We start from the raw sequence: 23,742 nt of genomic DNA, 5'->3' as shown, positions 1-23,742 counted from the left end.
CCCTTGACAGAGATCGAATCAAACCCGGTGCTTGGCAATAATCGCCTTCACACAGGTGAACGTAAGACATCGTGATGTCTCGCAGTCTAAGGTAATCATAGCTTTTGAGGCCATAAAGACCTTTGGGGAAGCCGTACAAGAGAACCCCACCTTTCTTCCTGTCAGAGAGAAGCGTGCCATTTGCAGTTACTTTGCTCATTCGATGAGTCCTGGAAGAGGAGGTGGGAGCAGAAATGCCCCGGCTCTGACAGTTCCCAAGGAGTCCCCAGCATCCATGAGGGAAAAGCTCTTCCAGCGTTCAGTCCGGAAAGGCAAAGGTGACAGCAATACTCACCGAAGCAAGTGAGGGGTGTGCACCCGCTTGGGTCCCCTCAGAGTGTAAGTCCTGACCAAGGAGAACCACCTGCTGGCCACACCCTGGGGAGCAGCAAGTCCTGGCCTCCCCACGTTGATCTGCCATGTTCCTTTGTCTGTGAGCTCGGCTGGTTTCGTGGTTGACCTGGGGTGATAAACTACAAAAATAGATATTATTTCCTTAAAAGTACAAACATTCTATGATTTTCTTTTCTAATAACAATGTACCTCTTAGATTAAGATACTTTCCGGGATCATTTATCTGGTCTCTGTTGACCTGATTACTGGTTTTTCCAAACATTGCCACCTCCCTATCCAGCCCTTCTCTCTCTGACAGGAAAATCTCACTGACTCAACGTGAAGTGAAGAGAGACCTAGAGCGGGGAGCCATCAAGCTGTGTTTGAATCCCAGCTCTACCTCCTAATTGCTGGGAGAATTTGGGCAAATCATTTAATTGCTCCAAAACTGTTTCTTCATCTGCTTATTAGGGTATAATGTATTTGAAAACTTCTAACAGGTACTGCCACAAAACAGATGTCAGTAAGATAAAGTACACCATGAAAACATTTTTTTCATTATTTTCAAAAATATATAATAAACTACAGTAACAGTTTTGGGGTCCAGTTTTGGTTTTGTTTAGTAAAGTGATTCATTGATTAAGAAATTATCATTACTGTACCAATCATGAGTTGATATCTTAAAAATACTGCCATTTTATGTCACACTGCGAGTTCCGGTGACACAGCAAGGAGTGTCAAAGCTGGCCCAGGACCCTATGGCTTCTGACTTCATCACCTCCACCTCTTCTGCCAAGTAGTCTTGGCTACTAGAGCTAAACCCCAGGACTTCAAACAAATTAGTACATAATTAAAACCCACTGTGCACCAAGGTGACGGCCTTCCAAAGGAGCCCTGAGATTTATGCAATTTAGGGTGTCTGGGTGTTGACATGGCCCTAAAATTTCAGCCACAGTCAACAAGTGCCATGAAAGTTCTATGACATTAGAGATGGTATCCAAGGCTCTCAGGGGCCCAGTTAGCTTGACAGTTTCCTGACTGAGCCAAATATAGTTAATGACTTCAAACCAAGAACCAACCCACAGAGGTTTTGCATTAATATCCACAACTTTGTGAATAGGTGCTGCTGTTCTGATTTTTATTATGGAATGTGTGGAGAGTAAAAATCATCCAGTATGATGCTTAGTAAACTCTTCTCATAAGGGACTCAGTTCTGTTACCAGAGAATAATAAAAGCAAGGAAGCCTAAAAAATACGAACTTTGGCATTAGGCCTCGGTTGAATCCAAGCTATGCCTGACAAGTTACTTAGTCTCTTGGGAACATAATTTCCTCAGTTGGAAAAAGGAGAAAATACTTTGAATTAAAATAAAGTAGTATTTTGACTACAGTAAGTGGCCAAAAATAGCACCCATCATTATTATTATGATTTGCATACTTTTATGCTGAGATTAAATAATGTTATACTTTCAAATTCCTTAAAAGAAAGGCATCAGCCTTGACAAGTATCACAAATAAAAGCTCACAGAGAAAGGCAGTTGGTTTACATAATCATCAATTAGTACTCCCTTTTAAGACGTTTCAAAACAGATACAGTGAAAATCAAAAATAAATATTATGCCTGTGATTCCATGAATCTGAACATGTGGTCAGAATGTGTTGCTAATCCTCTTGAACAAGTTAGTCTTGGTCATTGTTTTAACCTCAACACTGAAATTTATGGGACTGATTTTTTTAGACCACCACCACTGCACCACAGGAGAATCCTATCTAATAAAAGAGTAATATGCAAATTAACCATCACTCTGTTACACCCACCAGCCAATCAGGAGCAAGTATGCAAATTAACCCGACCAAGATGGCTGCAGCCACAGAGAGAGCAGGAGGGAGGCTTGGGTTTCCCCGATGATGGAGGAAGCCAAGCTTTCCGCACACCCTGGCCTGCCCAGGCCTCCACTCAATGCTACAAAGTTTCAATTATAGAAGATAAATAAATCCAAACAAAAATGGCGGCAGCCACAGAGCTGGAGAGAGCAGGAGGCTAGGGTTGCCCCTGGCGATGGAGGAAGCCAAGCTTCTGCAGCCCTGGCCTGCCTTGGCCTCTGATTAAGGCTACAAAGTTTCAATTATAGAAGATAAATAAATCCCAACAGAAATGGCTGCCACCACAGAGCGAGCAGAAGGCTTGGCTCTGCTCTAGGCTACAAAGTTTCAATTATAGAAGATAAATAAATCCCAGATACCAGGGCCTCCGCTTGGGTCGCCAGGGGACGTGGCCAGCCTGCAAACCACCACAGGCCCCTTGCCCAGGCCACCCCACACCCCAAGGGAACCCCCACCCTGATCCAGGACACCCTTCAGGGCAAACCAGCTGGCTTCCACCTGTGCACCAGGCCTCTATTCTAGCTAATAAAAGAGTAATATGCAGATTGACCATCACTCCAACACACAAGATGGCTGCCCCCATGTGGACACAAGATGGCCGTGACAAGATGGCCAGCAGGGGAGGGCAGTTGGGATGGACCAGGCCTGCAAGGGAGGGCAGTTAGGGGTGACTAGGCTGGCAGAGGAGGGAAGTTGGGGGTGACCAGGCTTGCAGGGAAGGGCAGTTGGGGGGGACCCAGGCCTGCAGGAGAGGGCAGTTAGGGGTGATGACCAGACCTGCAGGGGAGGGCAGTTAGGGGCAAACAGGCAGGCAGGGGAGTAGTTAGACATCAATCAGGCTGGCAGGGGAGTGGTTAGGGGGTGGTCAGGCTGGCAGGCAGAAGCGGTTAGGGGCAATCAGGAAGGCAGGCAGGCGAGCAGTTGGGAACCAGCAGTCCTGGATTGTGAGAGGGATATCCGACTGCCTGTTTAGACCCGATCTCACCGGGATTGGGATAAATGGGCAGTCGGACATCCCTCGAGGGGTCCCAGATTGGAGAGGGTGCAGGCTGGGCTGAGGGACCCCCCACCCCCCGTGCATGAATTTCATGCACCGGGCCTCTAGTTTTATCATAAATGTGGATATCACCGCAGTGGATAATCTTTTGATGTGTCAATTTGTGTAGGCTACATACCGCCGTTATTCCATCAAACACTAACCTAAGTGTTGCTGTGGAGGTATTTCGTAGATATGATTAGAGTCCATAATCAGTCCACATTAAGAAAGATCATCCTAGATAACCTGGCGGGCCTGACTCAATCAGGTGAAAGGCCTTCAAAGCAGAACTGAGGCTTGAGGAAGAAGAAATCCCACCTCCAATTCCCAGCCTCCCTTCCTGGTGGCCTGCCCTTCAGATTCCCGACTGGCCTAGCGTAGCCAGCCCACAATTACATAGGCCAATTCTTGAAATAAGTCTCTTAATAAATATCTTCTGCTAGTTCTGCTTCTCTGGTTAAACGCTGACTGATATAGCTAGGAAATATTTATTTTCTCTTTTGGCATTGAATCTTACTGCACCTTGACACTTAAGGTATAAATTGCTCCTAAAGGTTCTTTGTATTATGAATGAGTTGAGTGAGGTTCATTATTTTCATGGTAGATGTGAAAATGCTTTTAGTTTAACATGTTCCTCTATTTTGTTATATCTTCCTTACCTTTCCATTTCAAAAGAAACTGTCAAATGTAGATTCAACGACAACCTTCTTTTGTAAATCAACCTTCTTTTGTAACTTAAAAGAAATATATTTAGCTATTGCATGTGAGTAAAAAAATAAAATAAAATAAAACCCCATGTCTTACTGGGAAAAATTAAAACTCCTATATACAAAAGTTATTTCCTATGGATTTAAAAGTGGATTTTAGATAAACCTAAAAGTGGATTTTAGAAGCATAGTTGAAATCATTTTGTCAAAATAGGAGCAACTGCTGTCTTTGATTTGCCAAGTGACAATATAATTTCACATGACTCAGCAGTAAAATTTTCATAACTCTTCCAGACAGAATTTCTTAAAACTGTTTATTACTAATGCTCTCTTGCCAAGTTTCATTTCATCCTTAACTATCCCAAGAACTTCTAAAATTAGAGTACAGTTATGCATACACCAGGTTTGAGGTCAAATATGAAAATAAGAACCCAAAGTAAACAAGATTTGAACCTAAATTCAGATTTTAATTTAACAGAAAGTATTATTCATGACAAGTTTTCTAAGATAGAATGAACTAGTCTTTAAAAAAAACTCCACTTTTAGAAATGTTAAACATTTATTGACTTTCTCATTGGGAGCACTTTTCCTGGTTGTAATAAGAATATGCACAAATAACCATACTTGTTGATTTCTGAATTTTAACAGTCCCAAATTCAAAGTGTTTTTTCCCCCATACAGGTTAGGTACTATTTTAAAATAAATTATTTTTAATTACAAAGTCCTAGTACCAATATATATCTAAGAAATGTATTACCATTTACCAGTAATAACAAACATGTGTTTTGATATTTTTATTATAAAAACTGAGTTTTCAATGAAGGCAGTTTAGAAGGACTGTCATTGAGAAAATAAATTTGAATTAAGCAGTCCTTTAAACTAAAAATCATGGCAGAATATGTCAAGCAAGTGAAAATGTTTCTGTGATACATACATAAATATTTTCATGTAAACAAAAGCAAAACCAAGAAAAAAGTAAATATCTTTGTTAGCAACCAAAGTACATGGATTTGAAAAGGTTATTTTCTCTTCTTCATTCTTCCCTTAAATGAGACAGGCATAAGGAGAGCAGTGGGGATTAGATGACTTTACATTCCCCTCATCCTCTTCAGGAGGTTCCATACAACAGACACCTCTCCGGGAGAAGATATTAGAGGAATTAGGCTCCAGAAAGTCATGACTTTCAAATATTAAGTCACTCTTTCTGCTCTCCTGTGAACGAGATGGTTTATCAGAATTGTGCCAGCTAACAGAAGGTAACTCCATTACTGGTGAGATCCAGCACTAACACACGTGGCAGCAAATTAGGCACAACGATGAGCAGATTTTCCTCTGGATGCGGATTACCCATGCACTAGAAGATAATGGCTTCCAACACAAAACAAGCATTTTTAAACAAAACAGACAATATTGAAATAGGTATATTTTCGACAGAAATGATTACTGAAGTATGCCCCTTGGACCACCTGCATCAGAATCGGGCAGGGTACTCAACAAAATAAAAGTGTGCATCCCTGGGCCCAATGCCAGACACTCTGGGGGCTCTGGGCATCTGTGAATGCCCCCCTGGGAATACTTAGACACATGTTCATATTAAAGCTTGAATATCACTACTCCAAACTATAGGGGATTTCTTTTGACTCCACATATTTCACTATGTCTTTCATGCTTCTTACTTACTAGTCTGAAGGAAAATGAAAACAAAAACATTTCTGATTATGTCAGTCAGTGGTGATAATTAGTAGTGGTATTTATTTTCCCCTCAAGAAAATACAGGGGAATAGGCAACATAGGAGTCTGCACCTAATTTTTTCAAAGGTACTCCACAGTACTTTTTTTTAAAGCTTTCAAATTGTATACATAAAAAAACATCAAAATGATTTGTAAACTGTCATCTGATCAAGATTATCCAGTGTAAAGAGAACTGCTGATCGGTGTTGCTCAAATCTCACAAAGGCCCCTTTCTTCTTTCTTCTTTCTTCTTCCACAAACACCGAGCATCTCAGCAGGCAGTCCAGAGCTCTCACCAGATGATGCAGTGCCTAACAAGCAGCACAAAAGTACCTAAGGACTGCTCATAAAAAAGGACAAAGAAAGCCAAAACTCAGTCTCAACTCCAAACAAAAAGCAGCCTTAAGACCTACCGCCAATATATATTGTAAGATGAATACGGAGCATGCTTACTTTCTTTAGAGAAAGTCTAATTTCAAATATACTTATTAATATCTGCTTGAAATCCAGTTGAAAATGGAAAGCATGATACACTTCAATGTGCTACTAGTATCTACTATAGTGTTTCTATTCTATAAGATCCCTACAGACGCCAACAGTTTTACCTGTGAATAATAGAAGTAGAAACCAAAGAGGTAGGTGACTGTCATCATCAGATGATCCCAAACCAACATGTAAAATAATATGCTCGCATCTACAAAAAAGTTCTTCAACTGGAAAATGAGTTCCAACACTGTTACAATTGCAAGAGCAGGGTTTCCCAGATCTTCTGTGATGTCATCAAACTTTGGAAGTCCTAGCTCCTGATCCTGTGCCACGTGCTCTTCAGTTGGTCAATGTTAAGAAATAGCTAATGGAATAAAATGTAAAGAAGTAATACTGGGGACCAAAGAGTGAAGCCACCATCAACTGGGTTCTTCAAACATCTCCACTCTCACATGGAGGGAAGCGCATTATAGCTGGGCCAGACCTTAGATTCATCTAATCCAACTCTCTGGTTGTACAACTGAAAAAAAACAGAGCTTCACAAAACACTAAAATTCCAAAAAAATGCTGTAAATCAAAAAACGTTCATGGTTTACTTACCTATTTATAAAGCCCATGGCGTAGCCACAGGGCTGCACTTTCAGCCCCTATAGCTTCGTCTGCAGCCCCAGCCCTGTCAGCTATTTTATCAAGTGTATCAGAGGCTCCAGGAAGAAGGGGACCAAAGGGTCTGGATGCACCAAGGGGGTCAGATCATCAACAAGAGAAAAATAATTTGAAACCCCAGACCAGCCCCATTACAACTTGCTCTACGCTTGGACCAGGGCTTATCTTTGCTTCTATGGAGGAGACTCACTTCGGAGCATATTCACCAACCCCAGCTCTGCTAGGGGCAAGCACGGATAACAGTGCTGTCTTAGCATCCCTGGAACATTTAGAGACAGCTGAACCACTGGAAGCCTCCAAACCCACAAAGCCAAGACCTAACACATCTGTGCCTAACTTCTCCATAACTGCCAGTCCTTTTTTTTGTAAACCAAAGTGTCACCTTATTTCCTGATCGTCTTATTTATCTATGATTTTAAAGTTCCACTGTGAAAGGGTGGTTGTGTGATTTCATTTCATGTTTATACTTCCCAGACTTTCTGCATTCGTTTCACATTTCTTTTGGTAATTTAAAAGATGAAGTTATCTTTTAAAAGGTTTTATTGTCTTAAAAAAAGGATATGCAAAGCCCCCTCTTGACTATGAAACATCTGAACCCGAATTTGTGTCTGTGTGGCACAGGGAGACAGCACAGCTTCGGGACTCCCACAGACGTTTTGGGTCCCAGCTCTATGACTAACCTTGGGCAGGATTTTAGTCTCTGAGACTTGCTTTCTTCATCTGTAAAAAAGGAAGAAATAATACCTACCTCACAGGATGCTGTGAGGATAAAGGATACACAGTGCCTGGCACATGGTAGGTGTACAATAGTGGTAGGTCCTTCTCCCTGCTGGACTCAGTGAGAATCCTTGAGTAACAGGAGTCACCACAGTCCACAACAGCCACTCCTCACTGCATCCCATTTAAATTTGCAAGAATGTTCTGTCTTCTTGACTTTTCCCTATTGCTCTAAAGAATTGCTGTTGTGCTTAGAAAAATATCTACATGTCTATGTTCTCTCCTTTACAACTGTACATGCAGCTAAAACATTTTTTAAAACGATCTTTCTAGAAATGATAATGCAATGTCTCCTAAAGCATAACATGTCATGTATAAAAACAATTCTGAAAAACATGACTGAATTAGTTTGTACGTTATTTCCTAAAGTGCACCAAAGTAAATATTAATGACCTTTGAAATGTCACTAACCTCCTTGGGTTATTTCTTAAAATAAAAGTAAATATTTATCTACTGAGATGTATGTGGTTTTTGGCTCCAATACAATGGCAAAAAGCAGCGGTGTTTTCCAGAAGAAAAGGAATAAACTCAACTAGGCACACCTGAGCAGCATACCAAACACCGACAATTCAGTGTGACTGCAGGCTCAATAGAGCACAATCCTGATCCTACTTCCAAAACAAAATCAACCAAAGACACAAAAACCATTTTCCCACCCTAAATAGTGGATTTCTGTGGAATCCTGGAGGTAACATCTGTGATCACTGCCCTATCGTGTATCCTTGGTAACAGAATTATAACTAGTCACCATTCTTTCTTTATACTGCACACACCACACACACACTTACACACAAACCTATAAAAAACGGGGAAGTGTAAGTGGAAAAGCCATGTGAAAGAAAATTCAGAGTCCAGTAAAGAACAACCATCACCCAAAATTTCAGGCAGTTCCCATATTCACACCACCGTCCGATGTTCCCCACACACGTAGACAGCACTGGGGCGTATCCGTCGCCTTGTGTGACGAGGGAGCTGCGGCAAAAACTTGAAGGACTTGGGCATCATGTCCAGGCAGGCCTCGTGGAATTTCTTAATCCTCCAGTAGTAAATCAGTGGGTTCAATGCAGACTTGAGGTAGCAGAGCCAAAGTAGCCAGGTGCTAATCTCAAAAAAGTTGTGCTGATAGTAAAAGTGCTTATTGAACGTGGCCACAAGGCTGTAAGTGGTGAACGGGGCCCAGCAGACGATGAAGACAGCAAAGAGGATCAAGATGGTGGTGAAGGCACGTGTTTTAAAGCCCATGTCGATGCTCATCTGGAAGGGTCTCTGCAGACTCATGAGACCCAGTTTGCTGGCCTGGCTGAGGCATATTCCCTCAGGGTAGCTATGGATCCTCAAGGCATTGTGCCGAAGAGTGTTGAGTATACCCATAAATGAATACAGTATCACCAGGAAGGGTATGAAGAAAGAAATAAGAGAAATCAAAATCACATAAGCCTGGTAACCTGGGTTGGTTGTGTACCCAAACACGCACTGGGGGGCTCGGGAAGGTACTTGCAGGTCAGGGTTGCCTACAGCCAAAGGGAAAGCTATACAAAAGGAAGCTGCCCAAGAAACTGCAATCAGAACCTTAGCCCTGTAGGGGTTTAGCTTGTCCTGCCTCTGGACTATAATAAGGAACCTATCAATGCTAATGATGAGCAGGATGGCTACTCCCTCAATCACAAAGAGCCAGAAAAACATGGCAGATACCCTACAGAAGAATTTCCCAAAAATCCATCTGGTAGTGAGAATAGTTACCAAGGCAAAGGGCATGTTCAGCACTGCAAGCAACATGTCTGCGAACGCCAGGCTGGCCAGGAGGATGTTAATGGCAGATCGCATGGCGGCCTTTTGGTAAACCATGAGGCAAACGACCAGGTTCCCGAGAAAAGACACAAACAGAATAAATATCATTATAGCAGAAAGGATGATTTGCAGAGGCAGGTTTAGGCTCTGATAAGCTGCTGGTGTTGGGGGTACAGCTGTGCTATTCACGGTCAAGGAACGCATCCCCGTGGAAGCCAGGGTGTCAAAATGGTATCTAAGCAGCGGCCCAATGCCAGGATGCTGGACTGGTGGCGGGGCCGTAATATTCAGGTATGTGTTTTCATAGACTACGTACGTCGTGTTGGTTGCCCCACTATGGGACGCAGTCAGCCCTGCGGAGAAGACCATGGCTTCAGCAGGAGGGAAGGCGCTAGCAGCTAAGCGGGTGTTCTTCCAGCATCTCAACACCTAGCAGCCGTTTCAAGTTTCCCAGACAGGCTTGGAAACATGTTCTGGAAAACAGACAGCGTTCCATCTTCCAAAAAAGTCTTCTGCCTGAAAATAAGCCCAAAATACAAAAAGTAAATGAGAAATGAGCTTCATCAATAACATTTGACTTCTTACCTTTCATCATGGAAGATCAGTTTGGCTTTCTTTAACCCTTCAAAAATACATCTCTAGCTCAAGTAGCACTAAGATATTGTTGTTCTGTTGTTTTATTTTTGTCAACCATGATGGAAATTTCATGACACTCATGTATGAAGTGAAAGTGAAAAGAATGAAAATGTATTACCACTTCAAAGTCAAAAGTTAGAACCTTACTTACTTTCTTTTAAATTTCCAGTAGCAAACTTGGCCTTTCCACAGTCACTATTTATACAGGTTTTATTATCTGGTTCTCCTGAGAGTACTAATGTTTTTCTTAATAGCTTTTTGGTACAGATTCATGTTCTATGTTTACATGAGCACAAAACAAGATGGCAAAAAACCTGAACTCAGTTTTCCACTTACCACTTTTTTTAAAATATATTTTATTGATTTTTTACAGAGAGGAAGGGAGAGAGATAGAAAGTTAGAAACATCGATGAGAGAGAAACATCGATCAGCTGCCTCCTGCACACCTCCCACTGGGGATGTGCCCGCAACCAAGGTACATGCCCTTGACCGGAATCGAACCTGAGACCCTTCAGTCCGCAGGCCGGTGCTCTATCCACTGAGCCAAACCGGTTAGGGCTACCTACCGCTTTTCTTATAACACCTTCCAGGTCATTTTCTATGAAAGGTCTCAAACAGTTTCCTGGCTTTCTATTTCTTTGTGTTTTTCCCAGAAATCTCACCATCACCACCTTGGAAAAGTTAATCAAAATGACAAAAAAAATTATATGTAAAAAGTCTTGATCATATTTTCAAGACTTCTTTTCTCTTTTCAAAGCTTTCTTTATATTCTCATATTCTCTCTTCTTTCCCATGACCACTAACTTCCATCCTCTATTTTATGATACAAATACTTCTATCTGAAAAGATCAAAGAAATGAAAACATTTCTTTTCCCTAAAACTTGATAGATGTCAACCAAATAATGAAGATGGAATTTCTAAAGGAGATGCCCATAAGAATGTTCAGCAGTGAGAATCTATTCCAGGAAACTTACATATATTTGGTTATCTTACTCCAACAAGTTTCCAGTCACCTTTCTCTTATCCTTACACCCAATTCCTATAACCCTGAAGTTTTCAATAGGGAACTTTATTAGTCTACCATCTTACTAACCCATTTTTGTGATGTGGATTGTTCCTTCTTTGTTGCAGAGATAACTTTTTTAATTAGGAAGAATTCTCTGGATTTCTGGCTAGATTCCTTTAATAAATACCAAAGATTGGGGGGGGGAATAAATGCACAGAAGCTTAAAATAACACTATAACTTGCTCATTATTTTGACTTAGAATTAGTTATTGATTTTTGGGGTAAATGCCAAATATTCACTTACTCATTTCTTGGGGTATGGAGGGTGGAGGCACCCCATTTGACAGGCCCAAGATCCAGCATTGTAGACAAATCATTTGCTGTCGTACTTGTTTCTCTCTACAGTCCCCTCTGTTGTCAAGGCTGAGCAAGGAGAGTATTTATCTGCTTGTTCAAAATATTAATTTTACTAGTTACTCTCACTTTCACAGCTTAATTTCTTTGTTCCTACAAGATATTATCCATTTTCACATTTTCACTTTGAAATGCAAAATATACCTGGCTGAGATGCCACACTAAGCCAGTGACTCTCAAATTTTATTAACCACAAAGGGTCAATGGTAGTTAGAAAGCTATACACCATAATCACCATATTTTCTTTAGAACTAACTCAATATACAAGAATAAAGACTGTGCTTGCTACATAAATCAGCCTGAATACAAATCTATCTATAAGAAAATATCAACAGACAAATGTGTATCATCAGCCTAAAATAACAGCTATAATTGTGCTTGACCAAGTAAACAAACATCTATCCATCCTGAAATAGTACACACTTCATTTTTTATTTTTTTATTAAAATATAATTGACATACAACATTAATTTCATTTCAGGTATACAAATAATGATTTGATATTTGTATATACTATAAACTGATCACCACAGTAAGACTAGTTAACATCTGTCATCACAGAAAGTTAAAATTGTTTTCATTGTGATGAGAACTTTTAAGATCTACTCTCTCAAATATGCAATGCAATAGTATTAACTATAGTCACCATGCTGTATATTACATCACATGACTTATATATTTTATAACTGGAAGTCTGTACCTTTCAACCTCCTAGACCAGTGGTCGGCAAACTCATTAGTCAACAGAGCCAAATATCAACAGTACAACGATTGAAATTTCTTTTGAGAGCCAAATTTTTTAAACTTAAACTTCTTCTAACGCCACTTCTTCAAAATAGACTCACCCAGGCCATAGAATTTTGTGGAAGAGCCACACTCAAGAGGCCAAAAAGCCGCATGTGGCTCGCGAGCCGTGGTTTGCCGACCACTGTCCTACACCCATTTCAGCCACTCCCTACCCCCCACATTTGGAAACCACCAATCTATTCTCTGTATCTATGAGCTTGTGTGTTTTTGTTTGCTTCATTTTTAGAGTCCACATATAACTGAGATTATATTATACTTGTCTTTCTCTGTCTCACTTATTTCACTTAACATAATGCCCTCATGATCCATCCATGTTGTTGCAAATAGCAAGATTTTATTCTTTTAAATGGCTGAATAATAGTCTATTGTGTGTATTCATATATACATATATTTATACATACATATATATACATACATGTATATACATTTTCTTTATTCATTCATCCATCAATGAACACTTCAGTTGTCTCCATATCTTGGCTGTTGTGAATAATGTTGCAATGAACATGGGAGCAGATATCTTTTTATGTTATACAATTTTCTTTGGATAATTATCCAGAAGTGGAATTGGTGAGTCATATTGCAGTTAATCTTTTTCATTTTTGGAAGCACCTCCATATTGTTTTCCATAGTGGTTATACCAATTTAGATTCCCACCAACATTGCATTAGGGTCTCCTTTTCTCCACATCCTTGACAATACTTAAATCTTGCCTTTTTTATAATAGTCATTCTAACAAGTGTAAGGTGATATCTCATTGCGATTTTGATTTGCATTTCCCTAGTGTACCTATTACCCTTCTTTGGAAAAATGTCTATTCAGATCTTCTGCCCATTTTTAATTGGATTGTTGGGGGGTTGCTATTGAGATGTGTGAGTTCTTTATATATTTTGGATATCAACTCTTTATCAGATATGTGATTTGCAAATATTTTCTCCCATTCAGTACATTGCCTTTTCATTTTGTTGATGGACACACTTTCAAACTCTTAGTTTCCTTTACCAGGTTAAGAAACAAAAAACAAAAACTGTAATGAGGCTAAAGCAAAACCACATTTAAAAGACACTTTTTAGGTTGTTACATATACACACACACACACACACACACATACATATATATACATATATATATACACACACACATACACACACACACACACACACACACACACACATATACACACACTAGAGGCCCGGTGCACGAAATTCATGCACGGAGGGGGTGTTCCCTCAACTCAGCCTGCACCCTCTCCAATTGGGGACCCCTTGCAGGATGTCTAACTGCCGGTTTAGGCCCGACTGGCAGTCAGACATCCCTCTCACAATCTGGGACCACTGGCTCCTAACTGCTCACCTGCCTGCCTGCCTGATTGCCCCTAACTTCCTCTGCCTGCCAGCCTGATCACCCCTAACTGCCCTCTCCTGCAGGCCTGCTGTCGCCCCCAGCTGCTCTCCTCTGCTGGCCAATTTGGTTGTAATTGGTCGGTTCCTATGCCAGCGTCAAAAGCTTCGCCTCCTAGGCAGCCATTGGCTCCCCACAGCACCCACCTTTGGTTCTGATTGGTCAGTTCCTATGCCAGTCACTGTCAAAAGCTCCACCTTTTAGGCAGCCATTGGCTCCCCACAGCACCCAGATTTGGTTCTCATTGGTCAGTTCCTATGCCAGTCAGTGTCAGAAGCTCCACCTCCTAGACAGCCATTGGTTCCTCACAGCACCCACCTTTGGTTCTGATTGGTCAGTTCCTATGCCAGTCAGCATCTCCAGGCCTGTCTCTGGGCCTAATTAAAGAGGCGGGTCTTAACAGCAGCCCCGCAGAGGCCGGGAGAGAAAGAAAAGCCTGGATGCTGGCAAAGATCAGAAAGAAAAAGGGAGCAAAAGAGAGAGGTAAGTACACTGATCAACAGCTTCCACTGAGGCTGCAGATCAGACCCTGACTCACTTTCTGGGTCTCAGCCACCTGGGCAGTCAGTGCTGGGTCGCCAGGCTGCAGCTGGGAAACCCAGCGCTGACTTCCGGATGGTCTGAGTTTGGTCGCAGGCTCGGCCCCTTCCCAAGCCTAAAGCCTCCGCCCCAGGCTTTAGGCTTGGGAAGCGGGCACCCCCCGCCCCTCCGATTGCAGGCTTGGCCCCTTCCCTCTGATGGCCGGCTGGGAGTGACCTGGGTGCCGAGGAGGTTCCCGGGACCCAGGTATGTATGCAAATTAACCGCCATCTTTGTTGGGTTAATTTGCATACTCACTCTGATTGGCTGTGGGTGTAGCGGAGGTATGGTCAATTTACATGTTTCTCTATTATTAGGTAAGATGATCCCATTACTATAAAAATTTCTAACTCATTTGATTCAATTACTCATTCATCAAATATTTATTTAAGAATCTAGTGTGTGCCAAGCACTAGAGAGATAGCAATAAACAAATGGTTCCTGGGTTTCTGGTTAAATGGGGCAGAGTGACCATAGATCCACATCTCAAAATCACACCAAAATGACAGTAGAGGGATTTAAAAAAAAAAATGTACAACCCAAAAGGACAAGAGATGTGAATGAAAGACACATAAATAGATAGGAATTTTTATTTATTTTTAATTTTTTAAATTGATTTCAGAGAGGAAGGAAGAGGGAGAGAGAGATAGAAACATCAATGATGAGAGAGAAGCATTGATCAGCTGCCTCCTGCACGCCCCCTACTGGGGATCAAACCCACAACCTGGAATCGAACCCGGGACCCTTCAGTCCACTGGCCAAACTGGCTAGGGCAATAGATAGGGGTTTTTAAAAGCAAAAAGCAGATGGTGGTGTGGTAACTGACTGGACAGACTAGAACAGAGATCTCCTTATCCTCAATACTTCCAGAGAAATAGGCTTAGAAGAATCGGGCACACCTTCTAGATCCTCAGAGAAGTTTTGGATTGAGAAATGCCAATTAAAATAAGACAGGCATCACAAACAAATTCATATTCTTTGCCCATAACAGGCCCTTATTACATGTCTAGAGATTCTAATTAGAAAATGGAATGATACACAAAGAACACACCAGGATGGAGGCAAGTATATTCCTGTTCTCTTATGAGGTGGGTGGGACCAGAAGTAAAGAGCCACGCAGTTCACTTCAGAAGTAACTCACATTCCAACTTTATTTCATTAAAAACAAAACAAAAGCCCTGGCTGGTTTGGCTCAATGGATAGAGTATCAGCTTGTGGACTGAAGGGTCCCGGGTTCGATTCCAGCCAGGGGCACATGCCTGGGTTGCAGGTTCGATCCCCGGTGGGGGGCACGCAGGAGGCAGCCAATTGATGATTCTCTCGCATCATTGATGTTTCTATCTCCCACTCCCTCTTCCTTCCTCTCTAAAATCAATAAAATATATTTAGAGAAAAAAAAAAAAGCAATCCCTTTCAGGGGGCAATCTGCTTTTAAAATTAAAAAGGATAATCAATAAATAAATTTCTACCACAATAGCAATGTCTACTTTTGGGGAAGTGAATTCTATTATTTTTTTTGTTTTACCTGTAGGTACAGGAATAGAAAGTTTTGAACAAACTAACCAAAAGAGAATATGTAACACTCAAGTGCAGTGGATGGGGTAGGGGAGGATTTATTTAAAGTTATTTTTGTAAAGAGAATATCATTATTGCACTAAAATTTCACTTATTTTCAACGTATATCTAACTTAAACCCTATATGCAATAAAACTAAACAGGAAAATACTGTGTGAACATTTTAAGTATGAACCACAAGCAGTGGTCTGTTCCATTTCTGATATTTTTCTAATTCCAACCAGAATGTTCACCACAAAAAAAAATTATCATGATGGGACATTTAGTTCTTCCATGAACATTTTTAAAAATGAGATTATTAAGCGTGAGGATTTATTATATTCATGTTACTTTTCCTCACAAATGCTATGTAGAAACTAAACTAAATGTCAGCAAGGGCTCTGTTTCAAGGAGAATATTCTACGTGACTTCTGGTGACAATTAGAACTGAAACTCAAGTGGCAAGAAAGGTCAGCATTTAATAGAAAGGAATGTTAATTATAATTAAAAACTAGGAAAATGTATTTTTTAAGTGGCTAATAAGAAGATTAACCTTCTGGAATCTTTATAGAAATACAAAAGAGAAAAAAATTATGAGCCCTATGGGTGGCAGGTTTTATTAATATTCCTTTTGTCTCCTATTTCTATTTTTATTCTCAAGCTCACAATCATTAGGTCATTGTTCTGCTGAGAATCTTTACCTGCCTTGAAACTATTATTGGGGAAAATACTGACCAATTTAATTTCATCAACCTTTTCGAATAGTTCACAGATATATTACTTACCTGTCATGGATGTTTCTCACAATGATATATGTCTGTAAATGCAACATTTAGAGGGAAATATTTATTTATATCTAATAAATAAAAGTCTTATTAGATAATGAACCTGGAATCTTAAAACAAATAAGCCTGCCTAGACCCATAACTGCTATGTTAAAACTTGAATATCTCTGTTATCAACTATAAACTATTTGCATAGGTCAAGGGTGAAAAGCTTTGTTTTTTATGCCTAAAGGTATACATGGGCACTCAGACTGAAATACACATGCTAATTAAAAGCAATTATAATTTAGGCTGATTTTAGAAACACACATAAAATTTTTTAAGGTTTAAAAGCTTTGCTTTTTTCTTCTCATGCCATAAGCAATCTCCTGCCCACTCTGTCAATTACCTGAATGCAAATACCTGATAAACTGTATTAATGGCCCAAAGCTCACTTCTGAGTTCCAGCCTCACATACCCAACGGCTCATTTAACATCTCCACTAGGATATCTCAAACTCTGTGCGTCCCCCCTCTAAGCTACCCCACACCAGTGTTCTCATGCTCAGAGACTAGATTACCACCCATTTGGTTATACAAGCCAGAAACCTAACAGTCAGGTTCACATCTTCCTCCCTCAGCTATGATTTATTCCATCCCCCAAAACTGTACATTTTAATTCTTAAATGTTGTTCCTATAAGGCCATTTCTCTCTAACGCATCTACACCATCCTGTCCAAACTACCAAAACTTGCATAAGGCAGCAATTTTTGCCTGGGTTATTCACAACTGGATTCCCAGCACCTAGGACTGTGCCTGCCATAGCTGATGTTCAGTAAACATTTGTTAAGTGGATAAACTGCCTCCTGCTACTGTCCACCCAATCCTATTCTCTGTTCACTTTGTGAATTCTTACTTTGCCATCACTATAGGAATCTTCCCTGATCCCCTGACCAAGCCAATCCCCACCTCTATTCTACTGTCTCATTTTGACATGTACTTCTCTGAGATAATACTTGACCCACAATCATTTTACAGTATCCATGGCATCCCCTGACTCATGCCTGTGCCCATGCCCACCCCACTCCGCCCCTACTCCATCTGGAGAGCAAACTCCAGGAAGGCACAGATGTGCTATTTCTTTACTCAGCATTATATTCTGAAACCCAGTTAATAGCCTGGCATACAGTATATACTCAAAAGCTACCAAATCACTAACAACAAATTCTGTTATCATACTCATAACCCAATGCCTCCTTTTATTCCTTAGTTATGAAACCCTTAAAATAAGAGTTCATTGAACAGTATTACCTTCATAGTTCTTTACTGAAACATGTAGTGTATCTTGTCTATTTGGGAAGCAAACACAGGGAATAGATGAAACAAGTACCTGGTGGGATATGACCGTCAGGACCGGTTTCTGTCCTCTGCATACTGAGCCACAGAGTCGCTCTAGTCTGAATACCTATGTCCCCTCAAAATTCATTATGTCGAAAACCTAATGGCCTGATGTGATGGCATTAGGAGGTGGGCTCTTCGGAAAATGATTATGTCATGAGAGCAGAGCACTCAAGAATGAAATCAGTGCCCTTTTAAAAGAGGCTCGAGGAAGCTCCCTTGCCCCTTCTGCCATGAGCGAATACAGTGAGAAGTCGGCAACCTGGAAGTGGGCACCCTGATCTGAGACTTTCAGCCTCCAGGGCTGTGAGAAATAAATGTCTGTTGTATACAAGCCAGCACCCCATCTGTGGTACTTTGTCACAGCAGCCCAAACAGACTAAATAAATAAAGAGGCACACAATTAAATAAACCTGTAGTCTAGAAATTCTGTCAGCGGAGGCATCAGGTTCATAGAAACTAGGGCAGTGGTCGGCAAACTCATTAGTCAACAGAGCCAAATATCAACAGTACAACGATTGAAATTTCTTTTGAGAGACAATTTTTTTAAACTTAAACTTCTTCTAACGCCACTTCTTCAAAATAGACTCGCCCAGGCCATGGTATTTTGTGGAAGAGCCACACTCAAGGGGCCAAAGAGCCCCATGTGGCTTGTGAGCCACAGTTTGCTGACCACTGAACTAGGGAAATATGAATCTAATATTAAAACCTGAAGAGTAATAAAAATAAAACAGTGTAACAAAAATCAGAGCACTAAAAAGCTCTTACAGACTATAAAAGGGAAAACTAAACTAGGAAATGAGAACAATGTTGAGAGAAGTTGGAAACATGCTTGGGACCCTGTTGGCATGCCTCTCTATATGTACACTGTTCCACCTGCCACCTGGGCCTCCCTAAATCCCCTGGACCTCATCTGATTGCCCAAATCTGGCCCCACACAACCCACCAAGGTTGCAGCTCCTCCAACCACTTCTTAACTCATGTTACACTGTTGGGCATGAGATCGCCTCTCCACTGGCTGCCCAGAATGGCTCCTCATCCCAGTCAAAGAATGAAGGTCTAACAACACTCCCTGGTGGGAATATCGCCTGGGAGGATGTAGAGGACAGAAAGGATGTCACCTCCTTACATCCCTGACCGACCACCAGGCCTGTGGAGAGTTCTTTAAAGTATGTCTGGAAGACAACTCACCTGATGAAGTTGTGGCCAGCTCAGTAGCACACTACCTTCCTCCCTGCCTCCCCCTTCCTTTATCCCCTCACTCTTGCTGCCCAGAGATTGCACTTCCAGACACAGTCGTTCAGTAGGGTAGCTTTGCCTCAGGCTATGGTTTCTAGAAAACCCCAGCTAAGAAACACCAAAGCACAGAAAAAGAGATACTGATCTAAAAAGGAATTATTACTACTACTTTTCTTCTATACCCTAATTGCAGTTAATGTCTTCACCAACTATTTACTCCAACCCCAACCTTGGGAGTAAAACACCATTTCTTGTTGTCCCTCTACCAGCACCCCCAACCAGTCACTCTAGCCTGCCAATTTCACCTCCTAAGCAGTTCCTATACTGTTTCTCTTTCTCTTACCCCTATGACCATGTCTCTAGTCCAAGGGGGAGCCTCCGAAATGGTTTCTCTTCCTCAGACTTGTCCTTCCCCCGTAAATCCACCCATCAAACTGTAACCAGATGAATTTTTAAAATCACAATCCTAATCATTTTAAACACTAGATTGAGTCCCATCAACTACAATAATGATGACCATTTTTCACCTCAAACCTGAGGGATCCAACATACTCATAACTGATAGTAATTCAGGGGCCAAGGGGTTATGAAAGGATGGTCACCAAAAATATGTGAACACAATTTCTAAAGGAAATTCTACTCTCCTTGGTTATAATATATCCACCTATTTTTTGTTTTATTTTGTTTCCTGACTCTTGCTCCTCCCATCATCAGGTAAAGGCAGCGTCACTGGGCCATGGAGGTAGTCATGTAACTGTCAAGCACTCCATCTCCATGCAGTGACTGTCCTGGGAATGGGCCCCTGACACCTGCTGGTCCCTCTATCCAGAGGGCCTTCCACATTTCTGTCAGGTCCCTTTTATACACCCTGACTTGCTTTAAGATATCACTCTCCAGGAATCCTTCTCAAGGCTGCAAACTGGACTAAGCACCTTCTCTCTGTGCTCCAAGTGTACCCTATGCACACCTCCAGGTTAGCACTGTGTTACAAAGACATCATCTCCCCAGCAGCAAGACACCTGTTAAAAAGTTTTTATTAGGTCTTTAAGGAAGGCCAGGTGGTAAGGAAAGACTAATTTTAAAAAGTAATATGGGATTCCTCTGGATTGAATACATTCTGTAAATATAAGTACCCACAAAGTAAAATGCCCATCTCTGAACCCCTTTAATAAAGTAACAGAACTTTAAGATTAGAGATAACTTTAAGCTTAGAGGAAAGAAGAGATACCAAAAGAAAACACATTTCCTTTCTATCCATCTACTTCTACTTCCCATTTCCCTACATATATTACAAATACTGACTGCTCTTTAAGGATCTTTCAACCTAAATGACCAATATTTAAGAGCCTACTTAACTGAATAAGACATTTTTCAGACACTTTAACTGTTATTTATGAAGACTATAAAAATGGAGAAATGCTTATAAAGTATTTAAAAATGGGATAGAATATTGCAAATAAAGTATAACTGCTTTACACACACACACACACGCTCAAAGGAAATAATCACCCCAATGCTGAAAGCAATGTTAATGGAGGTAGAAATATGGGCTCTTTTCTTTTCTTTCTGCATTTTAATGTGCTTTTAACATTTTGTAATAAAAGTAATTAACTTGAATCCTAAAAATATGTTCAATGTATTTGAAAGGAAGCAAGAAGTCATGCCTCATTAAAATTCTAATATAGTAAAACCTCATTCTATAAGAAATATTCATTATAGTTGAGTGACCCAGGTAACACAGGTGAGTGAATGAACTGCACCAGCTTGCTGAAGACCTGTTTGGGCCTGCACCATTCCCTTTCCTAGCCTCTTTAGTTGTGCTGGATGTCAGTAAGGAAGCAAATCAGACCTGCAGGGCGCAGGGCTAACGCACTCAGCATCATAACTGGTTTGTCACTGTTCATCTTGAGAGCTCCCAAAAGACTACAGAAAGACAGATTCCGAAAGGTGTGCTTTTCTCAATGGGATGCATGTTGTCCCTAGGGGTTACTGAGCTGTATTGTATGTGAAGCCCATACTGGGGAACACATTTCCAGCAGGTTCCAATGCCTATGCTTTTGGCCAAAGCAGAGAAGAGCAGTGGCTATTCGGCCCAGCCTGCACCACCTCAGCAGAGCTATTTCAAAGTTGGCTTTGACTGCTCCTCTCGCTTGGAGTGTCCTCAGCCTCCACCCTCACCTGTGCTGACTTCCTGCAGGGCGGGCTGCTGAAGCTCTCAGGACTTCAAGGCACTGGCTGTCTGCTCCTCTTTCCTCCTTCTTTTCCTGTGTCTTCTATCTCCTACCATTTCACTCATACTCTGAAAGGATACGCCTTCAATATGAAGCCAGTTGCTGTCTTGTTTCTTGTCTTTGAATGCCAAAGGAAAAAGTCACAAATCTGCAATATTATCTAGGAAGCGGTTACTCAAAGTGTGGTCTGTGGACCATCTGCATCACCTGGGAGCTTGTCAGAAATGCAGAATATCCCGCTCCAGAGCTACTCAATCAGAACCTGCATTTAAAAAGATCCTGGCCAATTCCAAGGCACATTAAAGAGGAGCTCTGATTGAGGTGTCTCTGGCTAGGCTGTTTTCGGTTGCCAAACCTCTATAGCTCGGCTTACACAGTTGATGCTGTTCTAACCTGAGGAGAGTGGAGATATTGCCTGCCCTTCACCTTACCAGTAAATCAGAAGCACACTCAATACTCACTCCCAGTCTAGCAGTGATGATGGAGCCATAAGCCAATCAGAGAAAGACAGTATCACATTATCTCACTTATATGGGGAATCTAATGAACAAAATAAACTGATGGACAAAAACAATCAGAGACACTGAAGCATGCAACAGACTGTGGAATCTCAGAGGGAAGGAGGGGGAGTGGGAAGAGATTAACTGATGAACTTCTCTGCATATATGCATAGCCTATGGACAGACTATAATGCGGAGAAGGCCTGGGGAGGGGAAGGCAGTGGGTTAATGGGGGGGAGGGGGAGAAGAAGGACATCTGTAATACTTTCAACAATAAAGATAAATTAAAGAAAAAGAAACTCTGAACTTTACTTGGCATATTTGTTGTTAGTAGTGATATTAATATTTGGTAAAACCATTTTGTATGCATCATGAGATAAAGCTTGTATACATTTATATACCCGCCCCATACAGTTCTGTGCACTAAAGGGTCAGAAGCCATACTCCAGATAGAATGGGCAGCCAGGTCTTGGTTTCCAAACACCATGAAAAGAAACCAAAGCTCCTCAGAAAAATGGCTGGCTCCAGGTCTGGGATAGGAAAAGCATGAGATGAGGTTGAAGTACCTTATTATATTATACCAGAAAGTAAAGAGGTGCTCAAGGACTAATGGGAACTTGACAATCTCATTTTTCTCTCTAGAAGCTTTCAGGAACCTTAAATTGAATGTTCTTAAATTTCACAAGAATTGGTCTGAATTTAAAGTTGCCTTCATCCATTTGGCTGGGCTCTCAGAACTCGTCAGTCTGAAGATTATTTCCCAGGGCAGAAGAGGAGCTTCTTTACGTATTTGATATTTACTCTGTTGTATCTTCTGGAATTCTAAGTATTTAAATATCAGAACAACTTGACTGAGCCTGTCTCTTTGCCCTTCTTTCAAGTTTTCTGTCTCCCTTTTGCCCTGAGTTCTAGGAAATTCCCTTATAGTCATCTTTCAAATTTTGCATTGAATTATTTTAATTTTGGCACTTCCTCAAAAAATTAAAAACGGAACTTCCATTTGACCCAGTAATCTCACTTCTAGGAATATATCCCAAGAAAACAGAAACACCAATCAGAAAGGATATATGCACCCCTATGTTCATAGCAGCACAATTCACCATAGCTAAGATTTGGAAACAGCCTAGGTGCCCATCAGCAGTGAGTGGATTAGAAAACTGTGGTACATCTACACAATAGAACACTATGCTGGGGTAAAAAAGAAGGAATTCTTACCATTTGCAACAGCATGGATGGACCTGGAGAGCATTATACCAAGTGAAATAAGCCAGTCGGAGAAAGATAAATATCACATGATCTCACTCATTTGTGAGTGAGATATGTTAATGAACAACATAAACTGATGAACAAAAATAGAACTAGAGTTACAGAAGCATCGAACAGACTGTCCAACCTATGAGGGAAGGGATCAACCAAAGGACTTGTATGCATGCATATGTGCAAAACCAATGGACAGAGGGGGGGCGGTGGCTAGGGAGAGGTCAATGGGGGAAAAAGGAGATATATGTAATACTTTAAACAATAAAGAATTTAAATTAAAAAAATAAAATAAAAATTAATAAAAAGCAGTCACTTGAATTTGTGCCAGCTCCAGAGTTGCCAGTTTTTATCTCACTAAACTTCTCTGTGCCTGTTTCTCCTCCTCCCTGTGAGCCATCATTCATCATGCAGCAATGCTGCCTCTAGTCCCATTCCATTCCAATCCTATTACCTTTATTAATAACAACTATAGGCCCGGTGCACAAAATTCGTGCACTCAGTGGGGGGG

The 23,742-nt window shown here is 41.1% G+C and overlaps 1 protein-coding gene across 1 annotated transcript in view; it reads right to left on the bottom strand.

Moving 5' to 3' along the window:
* Positions 1–4,453: 4,453 nt before the first annotated feature.
* GPR63 (G protein-coupled receptor 63) overlaps positions 4,454–23,742 on the bottom strand; it is a 41,696-nt gene continuing 22,407 nt past the window's right edge. The window contains exon 2 of the mRNA XM_080665586.1: positions 4,454–9,962. Coding sequence (XP_080521712.1) covers positions 8,556–9,815 — 1,260 coding nt within the window. The 5' untranslated portion in view covers positions 9,816–9,962 and the 3' untranslated portion in view covers positions 4,454–8,555. The remainder of the gene's footprint in view (positions 9,963–23,742) is intronic.

The sequence above is a fragment of the Plecotus auritus genome, assembly GCF_963455305.1.
Source record: "Plecotus auritus genome assembly, chromosome: 4".
Lineage (NCBI taxonomy): Eukaryota > Metazoa > Chordata > Mammalia > Chiroptera > Vespertilionidae > Plecotus > Plecotus auritus.
Note: the sequence above shows the minus strand (reverse complement) of the source record. Positions and strands in the feature narration are given on the sequence as shown.